At 34.7% G+C, this 24,385-nt stretch overlaps 1 protein-coding gene across 1 annotated transcript in view; it reads right to left on the reverse strand.

Annotated features, from left to right (window-relative positions):
• Nucleotides 1–24,385, reverse strand: part of LCA5 (lebercilin LCA5) — an 82,260-nt gene that overhangs the window by 27,521 nt on the left and 30,354 nt on the right. The window contains exons 2-3 of the mRNA XM_081295971.1: nucleotides 12,186–12,536; nucleotides 7,069–7,598 (exon numbers count right to left, since the gene is read on the reverse strand). Coding sequence (XP_081152097.1) covers nucleotides 7,069–7,598; nucleotides 12,186–12,384 — 729 coding nt within the window. The 5' untranslated portion in view covers nucleotides 12,385–12,536. The remainder of the gene's footprint in view (nucleotides 1–7,068; nucleotides 7,599–12,185; nucleotides 12,537–24,385) is intronic.

The following is a 24,385-nucleotide window of genomic DNA, read 5'->3' on the forward strand; positions in this document are numbered from 1 at the left end:
GGGATAGTGGAGAATGGGATAGACAGCAGAATACATCAGTCACTAGAAAGGCAATTTGTAAATCAATGGAAATGTAACTGATGTGACACAGCAATCTGTATACGGGGTAAAAATGGGAGTTCATAACCCACTTGAATCAATCTGTGAAATATGGTATATTAAGAACTATGTAATGTTTTGAACAACCAACAATAAAATTAAAAAAAAAATTTCTCTCTCTTTCACTCTTTAAAAAAAAAAAGAATACTACTGGGTCTTTGCAGCAAAAGTTTGAAAATCACTGCATTATATAATTTTAAAAAGTTTTCTGTTCTAAAAGTTAGGTTGTGCATATGTTGCAGTTTTAAGTATTAAATATGTATAAAATATTAAAGTTAAAATGATAAATTGGAGAACTCTATTGAAGAAATTTATTAAGGTATGTTCCTATATAGTAAGGTAACTATAGACAAAAATAATGTACTGTACATTTCAAAAGCTAGAAGAAAGGAGTTTTCACCATAAAGAAATATGAGGAGATAAATATGGTTAACATGATTTGAACATTATATGATGCATACATGTATCAAAACACAACTGATGTATATATTAATGGGGTACCATGTTAATGTTTTTAACTTTTGTGTGTGGGAGACCAACCTTGTACGTAACTGAGTCACACTCCCCGGCTGAGTGCTGAGGTGCTCAGTCACAGAAATGTGACAGAGATTTCCCCACCCTTCTTGGGTTCGAAAGTCAGTGTCTCGTGCATGGGTGTGTCTTGCTACAGCCCCATGGGTGAAGCTATGCTCACCTGCTCCTTTGTAATATAACCCCTTGCCCTGTTTAGGATAGAATCTTCCATGGAAGTGCCTTGTATGTGTCCCCTTCTCTTACTGTGCCCTTGGGTGTGGTCTACCCAGGTGTCAGTCAACCTGCTGACAGTGGACATCATGAAGATAGACTCAGCCCCCTGAAACTTGACCCCTTGCCTCATTTGAATAGCTTCTCCTCAATAAAAGGGGTCAGTGTGTGCTCTGACTCTCTTCCTGTGGACTCTTAAGGTCAGAGGAACCGTCACAGCGACCCCAAAGAAAAAGGTATTTGTATCTCTTGTGTGGTTATTTTGCGCAGCCCAGTTAGCCCAGTTCAACTGGAGTGACCCCTGAGCCTTTTAGTCCTGAGAACAGAAACCGGGCATTTGTGTGTGCGTGTGGAGGGGGTGCGGGGGATTGAACCCAGGGACTTGTACATGCTAGGCAAGCACTCTACAAACTGAGCTATATCCCCAGCCCCTTGTTTAACTTTTAAAAAGCACTATTTTATGAGAAAAAAATAAATGTATCTGTCAAAACAAAAGCCAAAATAAGGGTATAAAGTCAATTCTAAATAAATAAAATACATAGCTACTTATCCTTTATATAGAACTCAAAAGAGTTAACCCATCAAGTAGTTCTTCATCCCTGGTATTGTCCTGGGATTGAAACAAACCATATCATACAGGTGGACTGATTTCCTACAGGAGGAAAGGCAACTGTCATGAGGCTGTCTCCATTGACACCTTTGGCTGTTCCTAATTATGTATCCATTTCTAAATTACTGAGTACCTACATATTCTGTCATTTCCATCAACTAACAAAATGAGCCTGCACCCATCTTACAAATTGATATTAAGAGGGAAAGGTTTTGTAGCTCAGTGTACACTTAAAGAATGTCAATTTATCCTCCCCTTAAGAATAAAATGTAACAAGAAGAATAAGAATTTGTAGCTGGAAACTTCCTAGATGTGAGACAAGCTTTAAACAAAGCTGCCTGCCACAAATTTTAGCTTAAGGACAAACTCTTAAAACAGAAAGGTATACCAAAAGAAAAACAAATAAAAAATCAAACACCATACAGATAGTCATCCTTAGGAAAGGATAGTATAGACCTGATAACGCTACCAGCAATGTTACCACAATTTCAATATCCAGGACTTGTTTCATTTTAGTTAATTTGCAAATGAAACACCACAAACAAGCTCTTAGCTTTTTCCCTTAGTCAATTAGTGGTAGTGACTCTAACGTACTGTTAGAAAAAAGAGGATTAATTTAATTTGGACAAAGTAAAATTTGGAAAACTGAATAAGGCACAAAGACAAAAGCTAAATTTCAAAGCCAAGTAAGAAATTCAGTAGAAACTATTTCAAATTCTTGATTGATTACTGAGATTATGAAAGATATAACTATATTTAATAGTTAAAAGCCAAAGGCTTTAGGAAGTTTGAAAAGGCAAGCTAGAATAAAGAATAGATGCTCTCAGATGGGTTGCAAAGGTTATACCATTCAGAATGGAGCTAGTAAGATGTGACAGAAAAGTGAAATTGTTGATTTCAGAAAAGTAACTTCATAATTACATATTAATGTTGATTCCAATGTAATTTCAGTTATACCAGAAAGGAAGCAGTTTATATCTATCTATCAAATTTGGAGGCTCAGACTTGTAAACCAAATAATCTTAAAACTTGGGAGTAAACTAAAATCAAGTTATTCCTCTGTGTGCATAAAACATTCACAGCTCTTTGTGAAAATAATTTTTACAACAGAAGTTTTGAAATAAGAAAATAAAAATTTAAAAGTAACCTTCTGACCCAGAAAGAATTGACACCATTTAGAAATCAAAGATAACCTAAATAAATAGACATATTGTGTTTAAGAATTGGAAGATTCAATATAGTAAAGATGTCATTCTTCACAAATCAATTTAATGCAATTCTTATCAACATACTAGGAAGGTGTTTGTACACATAAACAAGTTTATTCTAAAATTTATATGGGAAGGCAAAGGACCTAGAGTAGCTAAAAAAAAATTTAAAACAAAGTGTAACATGATATGAATCACTGTATCTGGCATTAAGGCATACTAGGAATCCTTAAATTAAGACAGTATGATAATGACAGAAGGAGGAACACATAGATTAATAGAACAGAACAGAGAATCTAGAAATAAACCCACAAAAATGGGTCCAACTAATTTTTGATAAAAGTGTCAAAGCAATACAATGGAGGAAGAATAGCCTTTTTTAACAAATGGGGCTAGAGCAACTGGGCATCCACAGACCCCGCCCCCCAAAAAAAGCCCATTACCTGAACCTAAATCTCGACACCCTTCCCCAAAATTAAACTCAAAATATAAATCCTGGACTTAAATTAAAACAAAATCTTTATAAAATACCAAATGGTGAGGCCAGGGTTGTGGCTCAGTAGTGGAGCGCTTGCCTAGCATGCGTAAGGCACTGGGTTTGATCCCTGGCGCCACATATAATAAAAAAAAATAAAATGAAGGTATTGTGTCCATCTACAACTACAAAAATATTTTTTTAAATACCAAATTGTATACCTTAAATGTGTGTGTGTGTGTGTGTGTAAAATTTTCGTCAATTATACCTCAGTAAAACTGGAGGAAAGTCCTTTTGGGAAAAGTACAGGCGATAGATACTCTGAGGCACCTGGGACAGAGGCAAAGAGTTCCTAGGCTTAACACCAAAGCACAGTCAATAAGAAAAAAATATGATATATTTGATCACATCAAAATTTAAAACTCTCTCAGAAGACCGTGAAGAGGATGAGAAGACAAGCTACAGATTGGGAGAACATATTCACAAATCACACATCTGAAAAAGGACTTGTGTCAAGAATATATAAAGAACTCTAAAAAATCCACAGGAAGAGCATAATAATCCAATTAGAAAAATGACAAAACAGGGCTGGGGTTGTGGCTCAGTGGTAAAGATCTTGCCTAGCACATGTGAGGCACTGGGTTCAATCCTCAGGACCATATAAAAATAAATAAATAAATAAATAAAGGTATTGTGTCCAACCACATAATAATTTTTTAAATGGCAAAACAAAGAAAATAAATAGATCTACAGATATTGAATAATCACATAAAAAGATTATCCATCCTCAGCCATTAGGAAAATGCAAATTAAATCACAATGAGATGGTATTACACAGCTATTAGAATGGCTGAAATTAAAAACAGCATAAACTCCAAACACTGACAAGAATATGGAAAATGGACAGTTAAATATTGCTGGTGTGTAAAATGGTACCACTACTCTAGAAGAGAATGGCATTTTATACAGAACCAAACATATATTTATCTTACAACCCAGCAGGTACACTTTTAGACATATAGCTCAGAGAAATAAAAACTTTTGTTCACACAAAAATCTGTACATGAATACTCATAGCAGTTTTGTTAGTTAATAGCCCAAAACTGGAAATAAACCAATGCCCTTCAACAGGATACATTGCAACACTCCGCAGTACATCTATACCATGGAATAATACTTGGGAATAAAAAGAAACTACTGACACATTCAACAACTTGGATGAGTGTATATGTGAAATATGCCAACATCAAAGGTTACATGCTGTATAATTCTATTTGTATAACATTCTTGAAATGACAAAACTATAGAGATGGCAAATGGATTAGTGTATGCCAGAAGTTAGAGGGGAAGGGAAGAGGGAGCAATGGCTATACCAGGGTAACACAAAGGATTCCTGTAATGAAACTATTAAGCATCTTGAATGCATTCATGGTCACACAAGTCTGTACATTTGATAAAATTTTATATAACTACACACACAAATATATATAAAAATATAACATCAAAAGCTGAATAAGTTTGGATTATATTAATGAATCACAACCAATTTCTTCATTAGAATGTTGTATTATAGTTATGTAATATGTTACCACTGGGGAAAACTAAGTAAAAAGTATATAATTTTCTTACATATGCATGCCCAACTACAGTGAACTTAAAATGTTAAGCTTTTAAAAATCCAGTATGAAAAAAAGATTGAGGACACTATATTGTTAACTGTTTCAAAGACTTATCATTACAGATGAAAGATTTTTGTGCTCCCAAGTGAACAGTCCTATCTACAACTTGGAATCCACACACTTATCCCCATTTTTCCTATCCTTGTTTCTGCTCTCTCCTCTACCACCCACCCATCAACCTCCTTCATAACTGGCTATAAGAGAGAACTGCAATTTCTTTATTTCTCTGTAGGTTTATTCATCCTCTCTGTTTTTACCATTTATATTAATCAGCATTTTGGATTATTTATTTATTCATTTTGGGGTGCCAGGGATTGAAGTCAGGGGCACTCAACCACTAAGCCACATCCCCAGCCCTATTTCGTATTTTATTTAAAGACAGGGTCTCACTGAGTTGCTTAGTGCCCCGCTAAATTGCTGAGGCTGGCTTTGAACTCTTAATCCTCCCTCCTCTGCGCTTGCCACTGGGATTACAGGCCTAGGCCATCACACCAGGCCATGGGTTATTTATTCCTAATTTAAAAATCCATTATGTGGCACATGTTCTAATTCCCTTTAAAAAGTAATTCAATTCATGTCATCATAAATGTACTTTGGATAATGATGTCCATCACATTCCACCATTATTGATAACCTCCTACTCCCTCCCTGGTGTGAACAAACTTTATATACAAATAGAGATATGAAAATTTATGTTCTATATATGTGGTAAGAATTGTAATGCATTCTTCTGTCATGTATTTAAAAAATAAAATCGGTTAAAAAACAAAAATTTGTTCTAACCCCTTGAGGGGGCCTAAGGATATGGACTTGCAGCCTGCTCCTTGGCGCACCTGCTGGTGAATCTGCACCAACAGCTTGTGAATAAATGTTTCATATCCTGCTTAAATAAACAAACAAATAAATAGACAGATAAATGAATGAATGAATAAATAAATAAATCAAGGAGCTGGGGTTATAGCTCAGTAGTACAGCACTTGCCTAGCATGTGTGAGGCACTAGGCTCAATTCTCAGCACCACATAAAAATAAGTAAAATAAAGGTCCATTGATAAGTAAAAAGAAAGAAAGTGGGCTGGGGATGTGGCTCAAGCGGTAGTGCGCTCGCCTGGCATGTGTGCGGCCGGGATTCAATCCTCAGCACCACATACAAAGATGTGTCTGCCGAAAAAAACTAAAAAATAAATATTAAAATTCTCTCTCTCTTAAAAAAAAAAAGAAAAAAAGAAAGTACTTTAAAAACAAAAAAGTAATTCAAGTACCAATTCCTTATTGAATGATGATAACTGCTTTCAGTCCCCATCCCACCTCATGGTAAATAACCCTAACATAATGACTGCAAAATTTAGAAAATAAACTAGGAACCTTTTCTGGCCACTAAGACAATGTATTTAATAAGCCACTGCCCCTGTGCATGGCATTGGTATACTAGCCATGCTTATTATACAGACTAAGTACTATAACAAGCTGTGTATTAAAAAATAATAAGTACAGAAACTTAATTTACTTACAGTTCTGGGTGTTCTTTGCTCAGAAAGCTCTAACAGCAGACATTATTCCCATAAATTTTGCTTACCTTTACTTTCTAAACTACTTATTAATTATAAGTAACAGAACCCAACTTAAGGTTTCTGTTTGTTAGATAGCAAGTGGCAATCTAATATAAGTTCCATGTGTAAAAGTCATGAAATAGGACTCTTTTTCTTCCTTTCTCTAAAAAAAAAAAAGGAAAAAAAATCCAAAGATTTTTACTCTCAGGCCTATTAGTTATTCAATATTCTACCATCTACCCTTCTATAAGGTTTTGTTTTGGGGAGTACGGAACATACCTTGCCCCAAAAGATGTATTATGCATATCTATTACAAATGAACAAAAAGGAAATCATAGATCAGATTTCCTATGTGATAGTCCTGAAAGGTCAGTTTTATGTAGCCTCAATACTATAGTATAATTTTCAATTTTAAAGAAACAATCAAATAGCCAAATAAGAATTTTTCCCTCCAATGACTAAGATCCCTGGAATTAAACATTCATTCATCAATATGTGGCTTATTAACATATACAATCTTTTTGGCATCTTGCTCTTAAATATACAATCTTAAATTTTCTGTAGTTTCTTACTTGGATAATACTAAAAATCATTTTCATTTATAAACAAGTATGAAATTGCAACAGGCTATTTAATCAGAGCATATGAAATGTCCAATGAGAAACAATCCAAGACAGCACAATTAGAAGCTGTGAAAATTTTACCTTAATTCTTCTCTCAGTGTCATCTAACTTTAACTCTGCTGAAACTAGTTTCTTTGCCAAATCATCTCGTTCAGGTAGGTGTCTAGCTTCAGAGATCTTTCTCAGTTTCTCCAAGGAAAATTTTGTCCTAAATAGTTCACATTCTGCATCTTTCACCCTTTTTTCAGTTGCTCGTTCCTTCTCTTGAGATTTTCTTAAGCGTTCTTTGAGTGCTGTAATTTCATTGTTATGACGAACTACAAGTTGTGAGATTTCAAGTTCTGCATCTTCAAACTTATTCAGGGCTTTCTCCTGTCTGTACTGAAGCCTTTTCAAAGCTTTATTTTCTTTTAGCAGCTCAGCTAACTTGACCTGGAGTTCAGATACTTCATTCTGCAACTCATTGATTTTTAGCAGTCTTGCAGAAAGAACCCGTTTTGTGACAATATCAGAATTTTTCCGAAGTGGTTCTCTATTGAGGCTTTGGGAACGAATTCCCACTTGGACTCCTTTTTTGTTTGGTAGACCCTTAGGACTTGGTTTCCTGGAGGCTAAAAAAGAGACAATAATAATATACAGTGAAAGCTATACCAAATGTATATGTAGTATCATTTATTCATCCAAACACATGTGAGTCCATAACATTCTTTATTTTTGTTTTCAAAAAAGAATTTTTCCTGCCAGGCATGTAGTGCATACCTATAATCCCAGTAGCTCATGAGGCTGAGGCAGGAGGATCTCAAGTTTAAAGCCAGCCTCACAAGGGGTAGGTGAGTGATTGAGTGAGTGAGTCCCTGAGTTCAATCCCTAGTAACCAAAAAAAAAAAAAAAAAAAAAGATTTTTTTCCAATATTTTGTTAAATATCAGATTTTATTTCGAGCGCCAACATATTGATTTAGGTACTCACTTGCCTAAAGAGCTCTTAATATATTTCTATTAAGAAAGGTTTAGGGTCTTCTAAGAAAGATAAATAATATTCTATCCATCAAAAATGGCATCCTATTTTCCCTGCATGAACCAGGCCCTGGGGTTCAATCCCCACCATTGGGGGAAGGATTATTCACACTGCTTAAAAAGATGGCAGCCTAGGGTTGTAGCTCAGTGGTAGAGTGCTTGCCTAGCATGTGTAAGGCACTGGGTTCGATTCTCAGCACCACACAAAAATAAATAAATAAAAGTATAATGTCCATCTACTACTAAAATAATTTTAATAAAAAAGATGGCAGTATCAGGCTTTAACCACCTTTAATTTTATGAGATGACAAGTCAAAATTCAAACAGGAGCATCATTAGCATTGGAATGCTATAAAATAAACATTGGCCAAAACATTGTGATATTTAAGTCATCTATGCCAAGAAAATTGGAATCCTTATTTATTTGGTGCCAGGGATTGAGTCTAGACGGGCTTAACCACTGAGCTACATCCCCAGCCCTTTTCTAATTTTTTATTTTGAGACAGGATCTCACTAAGTTGCTTAGTGCTTCTCTAAATTGCTGAGGCTGGCTCTGAACTCACAATCCTGCCTCAGCGTCCCAAATTGCTGGGATTACATGTATGTACCATCATGCCCAGCTGTAATCCTTATTTTAAACATGAAAATTTTTCTTCTGTATTAATTACAACTCTTTTTCTTCATTTGGGGAAACAGAATGGCAGCTTATAGTATAGTGAGAAGATTTGAGATTCGAGATTTACCACTTAATAACCCCCTTGGGCAATTCAATTAAACCTTTTCAATTCTATTTTCTCAACACGCAGGATGAAGATAACACTATACACATAAATAGATCATTGTTAAGTAAGGTATACATGTAAAAGAGGAACTTCTTCAGAGTATTCTCTGTTAGAAATAAGAACTTATATCCCAATCATCAAAATTATCAAAACTGAACAAAGGAAAACAGTTGTACAAGTGTGTTTCTATATACTTTCTTGGGAAAATTCTTTTGTGTGATGTTCATATCAAAACATCAACATAATTTAAGAACAAGAAAAAAAGATCACATTCTATAAAAATAAGCACATGAAATATTTAAAAGTCTACATATTGTAACATTCTATAAACTTTGGTATGTTTTATTTTTATTAAAAGTTCATTAAAATTAAGCCTCAATATACAGAGTACCTACTTGCCCTTTAAAAGAGTCATCTGAAAATTTGCCAGAGTTAAGATAATAAACTTTAATCTCTGAGGGGTTTTTTTCTCCTCATTTTTTCCTCTCAAGGAAGAAATACATTCCAGGTTAAAAAGAAAGAAAAGAAAAACTGAAAGATCCAATGTTACCCTTCCCCATCTCACTATTCATGGATACCTGATTCATTAAGGAAACAAGAAAAAATAACAACTAATTTTTATAATTTTACATTATAAAGTTTTCATTGAAAATATGAAATTTTCACAGACTGTTTTGAATGTACACTGATTTAGAATTCTAGCTCTATAAATGCTCAGATATAGAAGAAAAGTGGCAGCAATAAAAAGAAATGAGAGAATGAATAATTGAAACTATATCTATCCAAGATGGTAGACACTAGCCACATACAGCTTTGGAGAAACTTGAAATGAGGTAGTCTGAATAGAGATATTCTATAACTGTGAAATACATACTAGATTTTGAACAGTTAGTTTAAAAATGCAAAACATTATACTATTTCATACTGACTATACAGAAATAATACTTTAACTATGTTGGGTTAAGTAAAATTAATTTCACCCATTTTTCTTTTTTGATGTAGTTACTAGTAAATATAAAATGACATGTGCTGCTTACATTTGTGACTTGAATTATATTTCCATTAGACAACATTGCTTTAGAATGTAATTTTGAATTTGGAGTGTCCGTTATTTAAATTTCCTTTCCTTCTTAACAACTGAGATAGCAGAGTTTTGAGTTATAGACTATATACTCTGAAAGGACTGATACATGTTGATAGTTTTCAAATCGAGATGAAATATAATGTTAATAGAAGTAAGAAGAAAAAAGATAATTGGCTGTCATGTTTGTCATTCTTCTCTCCCTTGTTATGTCACTATCAAAAAGTGGGTGGAAAGATACTGGGTTTTTTCTTCTTACTTCAGTTGTTCAAAATGAAATATGACTCATTTTTAAAATATAGTAAAAATAAACTCTGTATCTAACAAAAAAAATCAAGATATGTTTATATTACTGATAAGAAATAAATATGTAATATACAAACATGTATAACCAAAACTATTATTGTTATTTTACAACCAGGTGCAGTGGCACACTCCTGTAATCCCAGCGGCTCAAGTAAAGAGCCAGCCTCAGCAAAAGCAAGACACTAAGCAACTCAGTGAGACCCTGTCTTTAAATAAAACACAAAATGTCTCCGTGGTCAGGTGCCCGAGTTAAATTCCCAGTAGCCCTTCCCCTAAAATGTTATTATACAAAGAAATTCTAATAATATTATTTTATTTTAAAAATAATATTTGCTGAAAATTTAAAAGAGAAGAAAGAATATACTATAAAACATGAAAACTGAGAATTCAAGTGATTAAGATGCTGCTTTCATCACATTTGTTTTTCCTTAATCTATATTAGTTGCAATTAAAACCTAGAGAAATTAACTTGGTGTTCAAATAAAAATATCAGTTTAGTTCTATTATTTGATCTAAGATAGACAAATGAACACAGATTTTAATTCAAAAGACAGTGGAAAACAGAAAACAATGAGACAGATGGAAAATGATAATTGATAATTCCTGGTTGATACTGGAACCATTTTTCACAGCTTTTTCTCCATATCTTCTCAAAAAGATAAGGCTTACCAAATTCTGACTCTAATTGGGTGACTTGGTAAGTTACTTTTGGGGGAAGAAGGAAAAATTAAAGTACTCCTTACCTAATAATACTTAAGTATGTTAATAATTTCTTAGGAATAACAGGTATTTTCTAAGATCCAATTCTAAAAGATATTTGCTCTTAATTATAAAACAGAAGCTTAAGATCATGCTCTCAATTATGAAACTAACAAGATCTTCTCACTGAAACAGGTTTGGAGAAAGGGATCCATACCCCACCATCCCCAAAAAACACCGTGCTTGTGGCAGGGGAGGAACTCAATTGTTAGAAATATGGGCATCCCTGAGTAGCCAGATAGGGGCTAAATTAGGGGTCCATGAAAAGACTGCTTTCAAAAGGAATACATATTCTTTGTAGTTTTTAATAGTATCATCACTTTTCAAAGTAAAATTTTATAAAAACAAATTAAATTATACCCATGCATATCTTTTCAATAACTATTCCCCACAGAAATAGACATTAATTAAATTATATTATAATAAGATGCAAGGTATTCCATGATATGGCCTCTATTATTCTTTCAGCCTCTAATTTTTATCACTCTCTGCCTTGCAAGTTTTACCAATCTAAGCTACTGCTGTTATAACTGTGCTTTTTAAATGCATACAATAATTACCTCACATACGTTTACAATATTTTTCTAGGCTGTTATTACTCAGTACAACGAGATTTCTTGACCCGAAATTTAATAAAATGAAGAAATTATAGAAGACTAGGTAACCAAATATGTTCCAGAATAGTAACATTTTAATAACAAAAATATTTTTAATGATTATAATAGAGATCACAACACAATGGGAAAAAATAAATTAGACTGGTAGTCCAAAATTCCAAGCGTATTTCTAGTTTTAATTCAAACTTTTGGAGTCGGCAATAAATTACCAAGGGAAAATAATTTCACTCAAACTATAAAAATGCCCCTAGCGACTTTATATCAATACCTTTCACTACTTTTTAAAAACGAAGATACAGAAAAGTACAACTGTCTCATAGGTTTTCTTTTGGTTTTGCCTTTACAGGAAGTACCTTAGAGATCCAAAAATAAATATTTACTTAGGAGGAAGAGAAAATAAGCAGCCTTATGTTATTTTATTTTGTATAATGCATGATTTTGAATATTAAAAATGGGACAGACCCATTAGCAAGGCTTATATAAATTTATTAAAATATAGCCTATTAAAAATGTAAATCAGCCTACATCCATGTGTATAACACTATACATACTAATAGAAGACTTCCATTCGTACAAGTTTTCCTTAAGCATTGTACATAATCTTCTAGATCCACAGAACTCTTCTAAAGAATACTTACATTGGCAATATACTTGGTTATCTGATGCTTGTTTTTTAGAAGTTTTTCCCATAGTAACTGTAGGTGAAGAAGGACTAACTGGCGATGACTGACCAGAAGACTGGGATGTAGTTCCAAACTCAGAGGAATAATTAGAGCTATGTTGTTTGTCTGCTTTTCTTTCTTGATCAGCATTTGGACTTTTTGCTCTTTCCCCCATTGTTTTGAAAAATGGTCTCTAGTCACATAAATTCACAGATTGATGACAACACTGAAGAACATTTTCATAGTCTTCATAATATTATTTCCAGGCAATTTATTTTTTCCATGAAATATAACATTCACATTAGCACCCAAGATACACTTTATTCCCTATAATTAAGGAAGAGGAAAGGAGACTCATCATACATTCATGGAATACATTTCTACAATTAATTATAATGTAAAATACTAAAAGAAAAATAATATACCATTTATAATTTTTATAAGACGCTATAATTTATCTATTTTCACACATAAGTTTTTGATAGTATTTGGACAAAAGAGTTTCTGTCATGGCCTAGAAAGAAGATAACATGCAAAGTACTTAAATAAGTGTTAACTAATTTGATTCCCTTGAATCTTAAGAGTTATAATAAACATAAAATTTGAATCTTAACAGGGCAATAACCACCAATATTTTTCTTTTTTTGCTTAGTGGGAGGGAGAACGAACCTGCAAATCTGTGCAAAGAAAAATACCTAATATTTACTACAAAAAATGTAAAAATTAAATATACTTTTAAAAAATTAAAAGAAAAGGCATTTGACAAAAAGCATTTCCAAACATGACAGGAAAATGGTTACCATTGTAACATGTAAACAAATACCTCACATTATCTAAGAAGAAAAATATGAGGACAGAAGGTAAATAGGCAAAATATATAAGACCCAAAAAGGCAATACAAATGATACACAAAAATGTTCATCCTCATAACATTTTTAAAGCTATCATATTATTAAATTTTTTTCAAAACAATAACACTGTTTGCAGAGGTGCCATCAGGAAAAATCCATGGAATTTTGGGGAAAAAAGTTGGTAAGATGTATTAAGACTTTAATTGTTGTTCCTTCTCGCCCTGCAACCGGCTTCTCTATCATCATCTTTTTCTATTACCAAAGATTGAACCCAGGGGTGCTTTACAAGTGAGCCACATCCTCAGTCCTTTTTATATATATATTTTTTTAGAGATAGCGTCTCACTAAGTTTATACTTAGGGCCTGGCTAAGTTTCTAAGGCTGGCTTTGAATTTTTGATCTTCCTTGCCTCAGCCTCCTGAGGTGTGCACCACCATGCCGGGCTAATTGTGCTTTTAATCTCTGATTCAATAAAACCATTTCTGGATTCTGAGAAAATGACTCTAAAAATGGGGAGAAAGTCATATGCAAATGTCTAATGGAGGACAGTGCAATTTTTTAAAAATGGAAGCAACCTAGATATATAACCAGCAGATTAATTGAGAATATAATTTATGTACTATAAAGTCCATACAGCATAGTTTTTGTTTACAAAAAGTTTGTGTTCAAGAAAAATGCTTATGCTATTGTGGTAAAATAAACAAATTCCAACTAGTTTATATAGTATTATCTCAATGCACATATTTATTGAAAAGAAGATTAAATTACTAAGTATTCTTCCTATTTAAACTCTTGATCCTCGTGCCTTGATCCTCCTTTTAAAATAACTGAAAACAATTTACAAAACAATTTACAATTTAGTCCACATTCACATTAGCAACCAGAAGATACACTTTATTCCCTATAATTAAGGAAGAGGAAGGGAGACTTATCATACATTCATGGAAATAGTGTCTGCCTAAGCAACTTGGTTTTAGATTTTTGTATCTCTCCTTTAAAATATTTTGTTTTCTAATACGTTCACATTAGACTACTTTTAAAATGAGAACAGTTGCTTTTAATATTTGGAAAAAAATCATCTTATTGATGAAATTAGCATTAATAGTATAGTAGTCCTAGGAATAAATGAACAGTCATATGCACAAGACTAAAATAATCAAAACGACCATCAATAAGAAACTGACCTTAGAAACTGAAAACATCCACATAATGCAGTACTATGGAGCTATTAAAATAACGAGGACTTTCTTTGTATATTTGCTAGCAATCTGAGTAATTCTCCAAAATATATTAAGATAGGTAGGTAGATAAGAGCATATATAGTGTGTAGTATGGTTTTGATATGGTTTTTCCCAAAAGGTTCCTATGCAGGAGGCTTGGTCTTCAGTGGAGCAGTGTTGAGATTGGTAGAACATTTAAAAGATAGCGCCTAATAAAAGGTAATTAGGTCACAGGAGCATCACCCTTGGAAAAGATAAATGTTAATCTTCCATTAAATTCTCAAGAGAATGAGTTATTATTAAAAAGACTCAGGCACCCTGATTCTCTCTGCTTCCTCTCTCACCATGTGATCTGTTCTTTCATCCTTCATACTTTCAGCCAATGTATGACATCCACCATGAGGCCTTCACCAAAGGCTAAAGAACCAGGGCTGCCCATTCATGGAACACCCCATAAAACTATGAGCTAAATAAAGTTCTTTCAAATAAATTTCTTTCTTTATAAGTACACAGCCTTATTTATCAAAGGAGAATAACATTTTTTTAAAAAAGTGGAAAGATAACTCACTTTTGAAAATTAAATATTTGATTCATCTAGGGTAGACTGTCCAAATAGAACTTTCATCAAGTATGTAAAGGTTCTATAATTTGTTATGTCCTATGTAGTAGCTGGTCACATGTGGTACTGGGCTCTTGAAATGTTGCTACTATGGCTGAGAAATAAATTTTTAATTTTAATTAATTTAAAATGTAAAGGCCAAATGTATGGTGGTTAGCTTATTGAAAAAAACAACTATAGCATAACAGAGGAAGAAGAGCTTGGAAACGGGATGGAAACTAAACTCTCGTATAAACCTATGTGTAGACTTGACTTTGAAAATAAATTTTTAAAAATAAAATTTTTTATAAAGCAATTCCTATAAATCAAGAGAAAATAAAACAAATCACTCTAACTGCATATATAATTAGTGGCAAAAATACATAAAGTAACCAGTTTAAATAACTTTAAAACACAACTTGACTTTATTTCCCCAGAGAGATATATCCCAGTGACAAAGCAATACATTAAGGGCTATTTTCAGTAATTGTATCATTGGTATTGTTATTCTCAGATTAATACATGTGTTAAGATAAGGCAAATGAGTAATTATTGTTGTTGAGCATGGTCACTAGAATTTTCAACAGGAAAAGACAAAATTTATCTAATAACATAAACTCTGAAATTCTTAGGTCCAAAATTTGAATTACAAGTATCAGTATGAACTTAAGATGACTTCTTTAAAAAAAAAAAAATGTCTTAGCTGTCCACTCAAAAATTCTAGAAATAAAAAACAAATGAACCAGGTGTGGTGGTGCATGCCTGTAATCCTAGTGGCTTGAGAGGCTGAGGCAAAAGGATTCTAAATTCAAACCAACCTCAGCAGCTTTTCGAGGCCCTATCTCAAAAAATAATGTGGCTTAGTGGTTAAGCACCTGTGGGTTTAATCACTCACACACACACACACACACACACAACCAACTAAAATCGAAAGAGTTGTAATAAACTAGCACCCAAATATGGTTTCTGAATGCCACTTCCCAATAAAAGAACTAAAGCTCCTTGTAAATGTCTAATTTCATGTCTAAGGGAAGAAATATAAAAGATGAATCAGAAATCTAGAGGTTTGGTCATTTCAGAAAGCAAGGAAGATATCAGACACTACTGATGAAGTACCAAAAGGGCTGAAGAGCCAATTTGAAGACGCTCCTACTAGCCAAAGATGGGAAATGTTCATCATGCGTAGAATTCTATCAATAAGTGATTAAAACAGATCAAATATATGTAATCTCATATCATATATTTTAAAAAATCAGTCACCTTTGGAAGATGCTAGAGAACCAACTCATTAATTACAAAATTGATACATAAAGGGGTAAAAATGAGTATACTGCCTACAATGCCAAAACCTGTATCTTAAAATAACAATGTAGCACATGAGGGAAAGTATTTCTTTAGAATTATTTTAGAAAACAAAGGGAAAAGAAAATATTGAAGTGAAGGAATTAGAGTATTGACATTTTGTAACCACTAATGAAATAATAAAGCTAGATAATGAATACCAATGGCTATAACCAAGTATTTCGGTTTGGACATAAGGTATCCCCCCAAAAGCTGTTGTTAATAGAATATTCACAGGTGAAATAATTGGATTATGAGCACTATACACTTATCAGTCCATTCTAGTTTAGATGGACTGAATGCTAACTGTAGGCTATTGGAAAATGGCTGGAGGAGTGGTCATAGGGGGCATGTCCTGAAAGGGTTCATCTTCCCTGAAGCTCTAAGTTGCCATGAGGTAAGCAGTACTCCCTTTGCCACACCCTTCTGCCATGGTATTCTGCCTCTCCTTGCACCCAGAACAATGGAGTCAGCCCACTATGGACTAAACCTCTAAAACTATGAGTCAAAATGAACTTTTCTTCCTCTAAGTTGTTCTTGTCAGCTATTTTGGTTTCAAAAAGGCAAAGCTAACATGTTGTGGAAAAAAAAAAACAAAACAGATATTATGTGCTTCCTCATATACACAACAATACCTCTGAAATATTTGCCTTCCCTCCCAAAAGAGTTAAATATAAATCTGATCAATCCTCTAAATGTAAATGACAATTTACAGAAAATACAAGGTGTTAGATTCTTATGCAAAAGTAACTCCATTTTAAAAATCATCACCTACCCACCCAGGCATGACCTTCCCATTAGGCTTGCCCCCAAAGAGTCCCTAATTACTGAAACCACAATATAGATACCAAGTAACAATCATAGGACCAGAAGGGTTATTTTTAACTAGTTCATTGTACATGACTATATAATAAATAAGTTTTTACCAGCAGGCTACTGCATCTTGCAGAAGGGCAGCCTGGCAGATATTCTCTGTCAATAAATCTTTGATTGAACTCAGAGATGTGTCTCTCATGGATATTTGCACCAGCCACCCTAACACAAGGGACAGAAGGATAGAAGTACAAGGAAAATAACAGCAAAATCCAAATTGAGGCAAACTCTACAAGAAAAATGTTTCTTCAACAAATAAATTACAAGCAGAATAGGAAGATGGTATTTATATATTGAGAAAGTCTTAAGAAATAAGATTTTTATTAAGAAATCATAAAAATTGTAACCTATGGACTTTATTTCAATCCTGATTCAAAAAAGTTGTATAAAACAAAAAGATAAGTGAGAAAGTTTAAACACTGGCTATTTAATATTAAGGAATAACTGCTTTAGATAAAATAGTGATATTATGGTTTGTTTGTTAAGAATTTTTATAGATAAGTTGGGGGATTCGAACATGGCGGCGGGCGCAGAGAGATCAAGTCTCTGACCTCTTCAGCTGTGCAGGCATATGGAGTCGTAAACAACCTAAATCTGTTTGCTCAGGATCACTAGGCAATGCTGAGCCGACGTGGATCTGGGGCGAACAGTCTGGGCCTCTCAGAACACACACTGAGCCCGGATAGGCTGAATTCAAGCTCCCGTTCGCCTGCTTCCCGCAGACAAACAGCTGTGACTCAGCACTAATCCATCCGGCTGAAACAACTGGTCATCCCTTCTCATCCTACAGAGGTAAATGCCTACCGAGCCTTCATAGGTAGTGGCCACAGGTTTGAAACGGGGCTTGGGAGAGACAGTAAGGACCCACCAGTTGCATTGGTTGCCCGGCAAAGGGAAACTGTTGCCATTTGCAAGAGATACCACCATGGCAGAGAACTGACATCATCAGACTGCGGCGGAGGAGATAACTTCATTGAAACCTGCGGCTACAGGTGTGTAATTCCCTAGCCCTCCCTCTCCACACATGGTGGAAACCTTTAGAGCCCGTAAGGGCCCCTCCCAGCTCTCCCGTGAGCACGATAGCCAGACCGAGGGAATCACAGGTCGGGCGGGACCCGCGGCGCGGAACTACCGCTCCCACCAGTGCTGACAGCTGAGGTCTCTTGCACCAGCTACTGGGGGCGTGGCTACCGGAGGGCAAGTAAAATTCGCTGAGGATTCTCAGCCCCAAGCTCTACAAACTTAGGGTCTGAGGGAATGGCAAACTGGAAGAGTATGCCCAGTCGTTCATGAAAACAGGGCTCCCGGGAGCAGCAGACCTGGCGTGTAGCCAGTATTGTGGTGAGCGGCACCCGTGAGAGGGGCCTGGCTAGAGGAAAAGTGGGAAGTGACTAGACACAAGAGGAGGCCCTAGGCACTCAGGATTGGAGACTCGCCCAGTCTGGGAGGAGCTGCTGCACAGTGATTGGTTCCCGCGTATTGACAGGAGAAACTTGGCCTGGTGGGCACAGCGCCACCTACTGTGAGAGAAGTTAATCAAACTCTAAGACTGCATTTATTAGGTTTTTTTTTTCCCTTTTTTTCTTTTCTTTTTTTTTTGATTTGGGTTTTTCTTTCATTTTCATTTTTCTTTCTTGCTGTTTTTTTTAAATTTTTTTTTACAATTTTTTTAAATTTTTTTTCTTCTAATCTTAATTTTTTTTAAATTTTTTCTTTTTTTATTTCCTATTTTTTTCTTCTTTTGTCTTTTCATTTCTTTTCAATTATCTTATCCCCCCTTCCTTGAATTCTACCTGCTTACTCTCATTCTCTTTAGTGACTTCTTCCCTTCCCTTCTAATACCTTTCCTCCCAAGCATCAAATACATTTATAGGAGTAAACAGTAACTCATCAGTCAAACAGAACAAGAAGTAACATGAGCAGCTTCAAAAAGCAAGGAAGAAAAGGAATACAAACAATGCAGGACAGCCTAAATATTCAGGAGGACCTAGAGTCATCAGAAAAATGGTCATATAAAGACCTCAAGGAACACCTAAGACAGATGGAATGGAACCTTAAAGAGGATACAAGACAGCAAATTCAAGCAGCTAAAGAACACATTGAGAATGAATTACATAAACGGATAAAAGAAGAAGTTAAGCATCTTTATCACGAGATAGAGATTATAAAAAATAATCAAACAATAATTCTAGAAATGAAGGAAACGATAAACCAAATTAAAAACTCAATTGAGAGTATCACTAACAGAGTGGAGCAAGTAGAAGCCAGAACGTCAGATAATGAAGACAAAATATACCATCTTGAAAAGAGTCTAGCCAACTCAGAAAGGCTGGTAAAATATCACGAGAAAAACATCCAAGAGTTATGGGATAACATAAAAAAAACAAACTTACGAGTCATCGGGATAGAAGAAGGTACAGAGATTCAAACCAAGGGAATGAGTAACCTGATGAATGAAATAATTACAGAAAACTTTCCAGAAATAAAAAAGGAAACAGATATACAAATTGAAGATGCATACAGGACACCGAGCACACAAAATCACAGTAGACCAATGCCAAGACACATTGTTATGAAGATATCCAATATACAGAAGAAAGAGAAAATATTAAAAGCTACAAGAGAAAGGAGACAGATTACATTCAGGGGTAAACCAATAAGGTTAACAACGGATTTTTTATCACAGACACTGAAAGCAAGAAGGTCATGGAACAATGTATTTCAAACACTGAAAGACAATGGATGCCAACCAAGAATTCTGTATCCAGCAAAATTAAGCTTCAGGTATGACAACGAAATAAAAATCTTTCATGATAAACAAAAGTTAAAAGAATTTGCAGCCAGAAAACCAGCATTGCAAAGCATTTTGAGCAAAACACTACACGAGGAAGAAATGAAAAACAATAACCAAAACCATCAGTAGGAAGTGCCTCGGTAAAGACAGAGGGCGAGGGGAAAGATAATCATGGAGAAACAAACTAAATTTTTTTTTAAAAAAAGGATAAACAATCAAACATGGATGGAAGTACAAACCATATATCAATAGTAACTCTGAATGGTAATGGCTTAAACTCTCCAATAAAGCGACATAGGCTGGTATCATGGATTAAAAAAAAACAAATCCAACAATATGCTGCCTCCAGGAGACACATCTGATTGGAAAAGACATACACAGGCTGAAGGTGAAATGTTGGGAAAAAATATACCATGCACACGGTCCTCGTAAGCAAGCAGGGGTGGCCATCCTCATATCAAATAAAATCGACTTCAAGACTAAGTTAATCAAAAGGGATAAAGAAGGACATTATATACTGTTAAAAGGAACCATTCACCAACAAGACATAACAATTATCAATATTTATGCACCAAATAATGGTGCTGCGACATTCATAAAAAAAATTCTCCTCAAGTTCAAGAATCAAATAGACCACAACACAATAATTATGGGTGACTTCAACACACCTCTCTCACCATTGGACAGATCCTCCAAACAAAAGTTGAATAAAGAAACTATAGAACAATATCACAATCAATAACCTAGACTTAACCTAGACTTATCAACCACCATCAAATGGATATACTTTTTTCTCAGCAGTACAGGGATCCTTCTCTAAAATAGACCATATATTATGCCATAGGGCAACCCTCAGTAAATATAAAGGGGTGGAGATAATACCTTGCATTTTATCTGATCATAATGGAATGAAACTGGAAATCAATGATAAAAGAAGGAAGGAAAAATCCTACATCACATGGAAAATGAACAATAGGTTACTGAATGATCAATGGGTTACAGAAGACATAAAGGAGGAAATCAAAAAATTCTTAGAGATAAATGAAAATACGGACACAATGAAAGCAGTTTTAAGAGGGAAATTCATCCCCTGGAGGTCATTCCTCAAAAAAAAGGAAAAACCAACAAATAAATGAGCTCACACTTCATCTCAAAGCCCTAGAAAAGGAAGAGCAAAACAACAGCAAATATAGCAGAAGGCAAGAAATAATTAAAATCAGAGCTGAAATTAATGAAATAGAAACAAAAGAAACAATTGAAAAAATTGACAAAACTAAAAGTTGGTTCTTTGAAAAAATAAATAAAATCGACAGACCCTTAGCCATGCTAACAAAGAGAAGAAGAGAGAGAACTCAAATTACTAGCATACGGGATGAAAAAGGCAATATCACAACAGACACTTCAGAAATACAGAAGATAATCAAATTATTTTGAATCCTTATACTCCAATAAAATAGAAGATAGTGAAGACATCGATAAATTTCTTAAGTCATATGACTTGCCCAGACTGAGTCAGAAGGTTACACACAATTTGAACAGACCAATATGAATGGATGAAATAGAAGAAGCAATGAAAAGACTACCAACCAAGAAAAGCCCAGGACCGGATGGGTATACAGCGGAGTTTTACAAAACCTTTAAAGAAGAATTAATAGCAATACTTTTCAAGTTATATCAGGAAATAGAAAAAGAGGGAGCTCTTCCAAATTCATTCTATGATCACCCTGATTCCGAAACCAGACAAAGACACCTCAAAGAAAGAAAACTACAGACGAATATCTCTAATGAACCTAGATGCAAAAATCCTCAATAAAATTCTGGCGAATTGAATACAAAAACACATCAAAAAAATTGTGCACCATGATCAAGTAGGATTCATCCCTGGGATGCAAGGATGGTTCAATATACGGAAATCAATAAATGTTATTCACCACATCAATAGACTTAGATAAGAACCATATGATCATCTCGATAGACACAGAAAAAGCATTCGACAAAGTACAGCATCCCTTTATGTTCAAAACATTAGAAAAACTAGGGATAACAGGAAGTTACCTAAACATTGTAAAAGCTATCTATGCTAAGCCTCAGGCTAACATCATTCTGAATGGACGAAAGTTAAAGGCATTCCCTCTAAACTCTGGAACAAGACAGGGATGCCCTCTCTCACCACTTCTATTCAATATAGTTCTCGAAACACTGGCCAGAGCAATTAGACAGACGAAAGAAATTAAAGGCATAAAAATAGGAAAAGAAGAACTTAAATTATCACTATTTGCGGATGACATGATTCTATACCTAAAAGACCCAAAAGGGTCTACAAAGAAACTACTAGAACTAATAAATGAATTCAGCAAAGTGGCAGGATATAAAATAAACAAACATAAATCAAAGGCATTTCTGTATATCAGCAACAAAACTTCTGAAACAGAAATGAGGAAAAACACTCCATTCACAATATCCTCAAAAACAATAAAATACTTGGGAATCAACCTAACAAAAGATGTGAAAGATTTATACAATGAAAACTACAGAACCCTAAAGAGAGAAATAGAAGAAGATCTTAGAAGATGGAAAAATATACCTTGTTCATGGATAGGCAGAACTAACATCATCAAAATGGCGATATTACCAAAAGTTCTCTATAGGTTTAATGCAATGCCAATCAAAATCCCAACGGCATTTCTTGTAGAAATAGATAAAGCAATCATGAAATTCATATGGAAAAATAAAAGACCCAGAATAGCAAAAGCAATTCTAAACAGGAAGTGTGAATCAGGCGGTATAGCGATACCAGATTTCAAACTATATTACAGAGCAATAGTGACAAAAACAGCATGGTACTGGTACCAAAACTGGCGGGTGGACCAATGGTACAGAATAGAGGACACAGAGACTAATCCACAAAGTTACAACTATCTTATATTTGATAAAGGGGCTAAAAGCATGCAATGGAGGAAGGATAGCATCTTCAACAAATGGTGTTGGGAAAACTGGAAATCCATATGCAACAAAATGAAACTGAATCCCCTTCTCTCGCCATGCACAAAAGTTAACTCAAAATGGATCAAGGAGCTTGATATCAAATCAGAGACTCTCCGTCTGATAGAAGGAAAAGTTGGCTCAGATCTACATATTGTGGGGTCGGGCTCCAGATTCCTTAATAGGACACCCATAGCACAAGAGTTAATAAAAAGAATCAACAAATGGGACTTACTTAAACTAAAAAGTTTTTTCTCAGCAAAAGAAACAATAAGAGAGGTAAATAGGGAGCCTTCATCCTGGGAACAAATTTTTACTCCTCACACTTCAGATAGAGCCCTAATATCCAGAGTATACAAGGAACTCAAAGAATTAGACAATAAGATAACAAATAACCCAATCAACAGATGGGCCAAGGACCTGAAGAGACACTTCTCAGAGGAGGATATACAATCAATCAACAAGTACATGAAAAAATGCTCACCATCTCTAGCAGTCAGAGAAATGCAAATCAAAACCACCCTAAGATACCATCTCACTCCAGTAAGATTGGCAGCCACTATGAAGTCAAACAACAACAAGTGCTGGCGAGGATGTGGAGAAAAGGGTACTCTTGTACATTGCTGGTGGGACTGCAAATTGGTGCGGCCAATTTGGAAAGCAGTTTGGAGATTCCTGGGAAAACTGGGAATGGAACCACCATTTGACCCTGCTATTGCCCTTCTAGGACTATTCCCTGAAGACCTTAAAAGAGCATGCTACAGGGATACTGCCACATCGATGTTCATAGCAGCACAATTCACAATGGCTAGACTGTGGAACCAACCCAGATGCCCTTCAATAGATGAATGGATAAAAAAAATGTGGCATCTATACACAATGGAGTACAATGCAGCAATAAAAAATGACAAAATCATAGAATTTGCAGGGAAATGGATGGCACTAGAGCAGATTATGCTTAGTGAAGCTACCCAATCCCTAAAAAACAAATACCAAATGTCTTCTTTGATATAATGAGAGCAACTATGAACAGAGCAGGGAGGAAGAGCAGGAAGAAAAGATTAACATTAAACAGAGACATGAGATGGGAGGGAAAGGGAGAGAAAAGGGAAACTGCATGGAAATGAAGGGAGACCCTCATTGCTATACAAAATTACATATAAGAGGTTGTGAGGGGAATGGGAAAATAAACAAGGAGGGAAATGAATTACAGTAGATGGGGTAGAGAGAGAAGATGGGAGGGGAGGGGAGGGGAGGGGAGGGGAGGGGAGGGGGGATAGTTGGGCATAGGAAAGGTAGCAGAATACAACAATTACTAATAGGGCATTATGTAAAATTGTGGATGTGTAACCTACGTGATTCTGCAATCTGCATTTGGGTTAAAATTGGGGGTTCATAACCCACTTCAATCTAATGTATGAAATATGATATGTCAAGAGCTTTGTAATGTTGTGAACAACTAATTAAAAAATAAATAAAATAAATTAAAAAATTTAAAAAAAGAATTTTTATATCTT

Source organism: Spermophilus citellus (genome assembly GCF_964194105.1).
Source record: "Spermophilus citellus genome assembly, chromosome: 5".
Classification (NCBI taxonomy): Eukaryota; Metazoa; Chordata; class Mammalia; order Rodentia; family Sciuridae; genus Spermophilus; species Spermophilus citellus.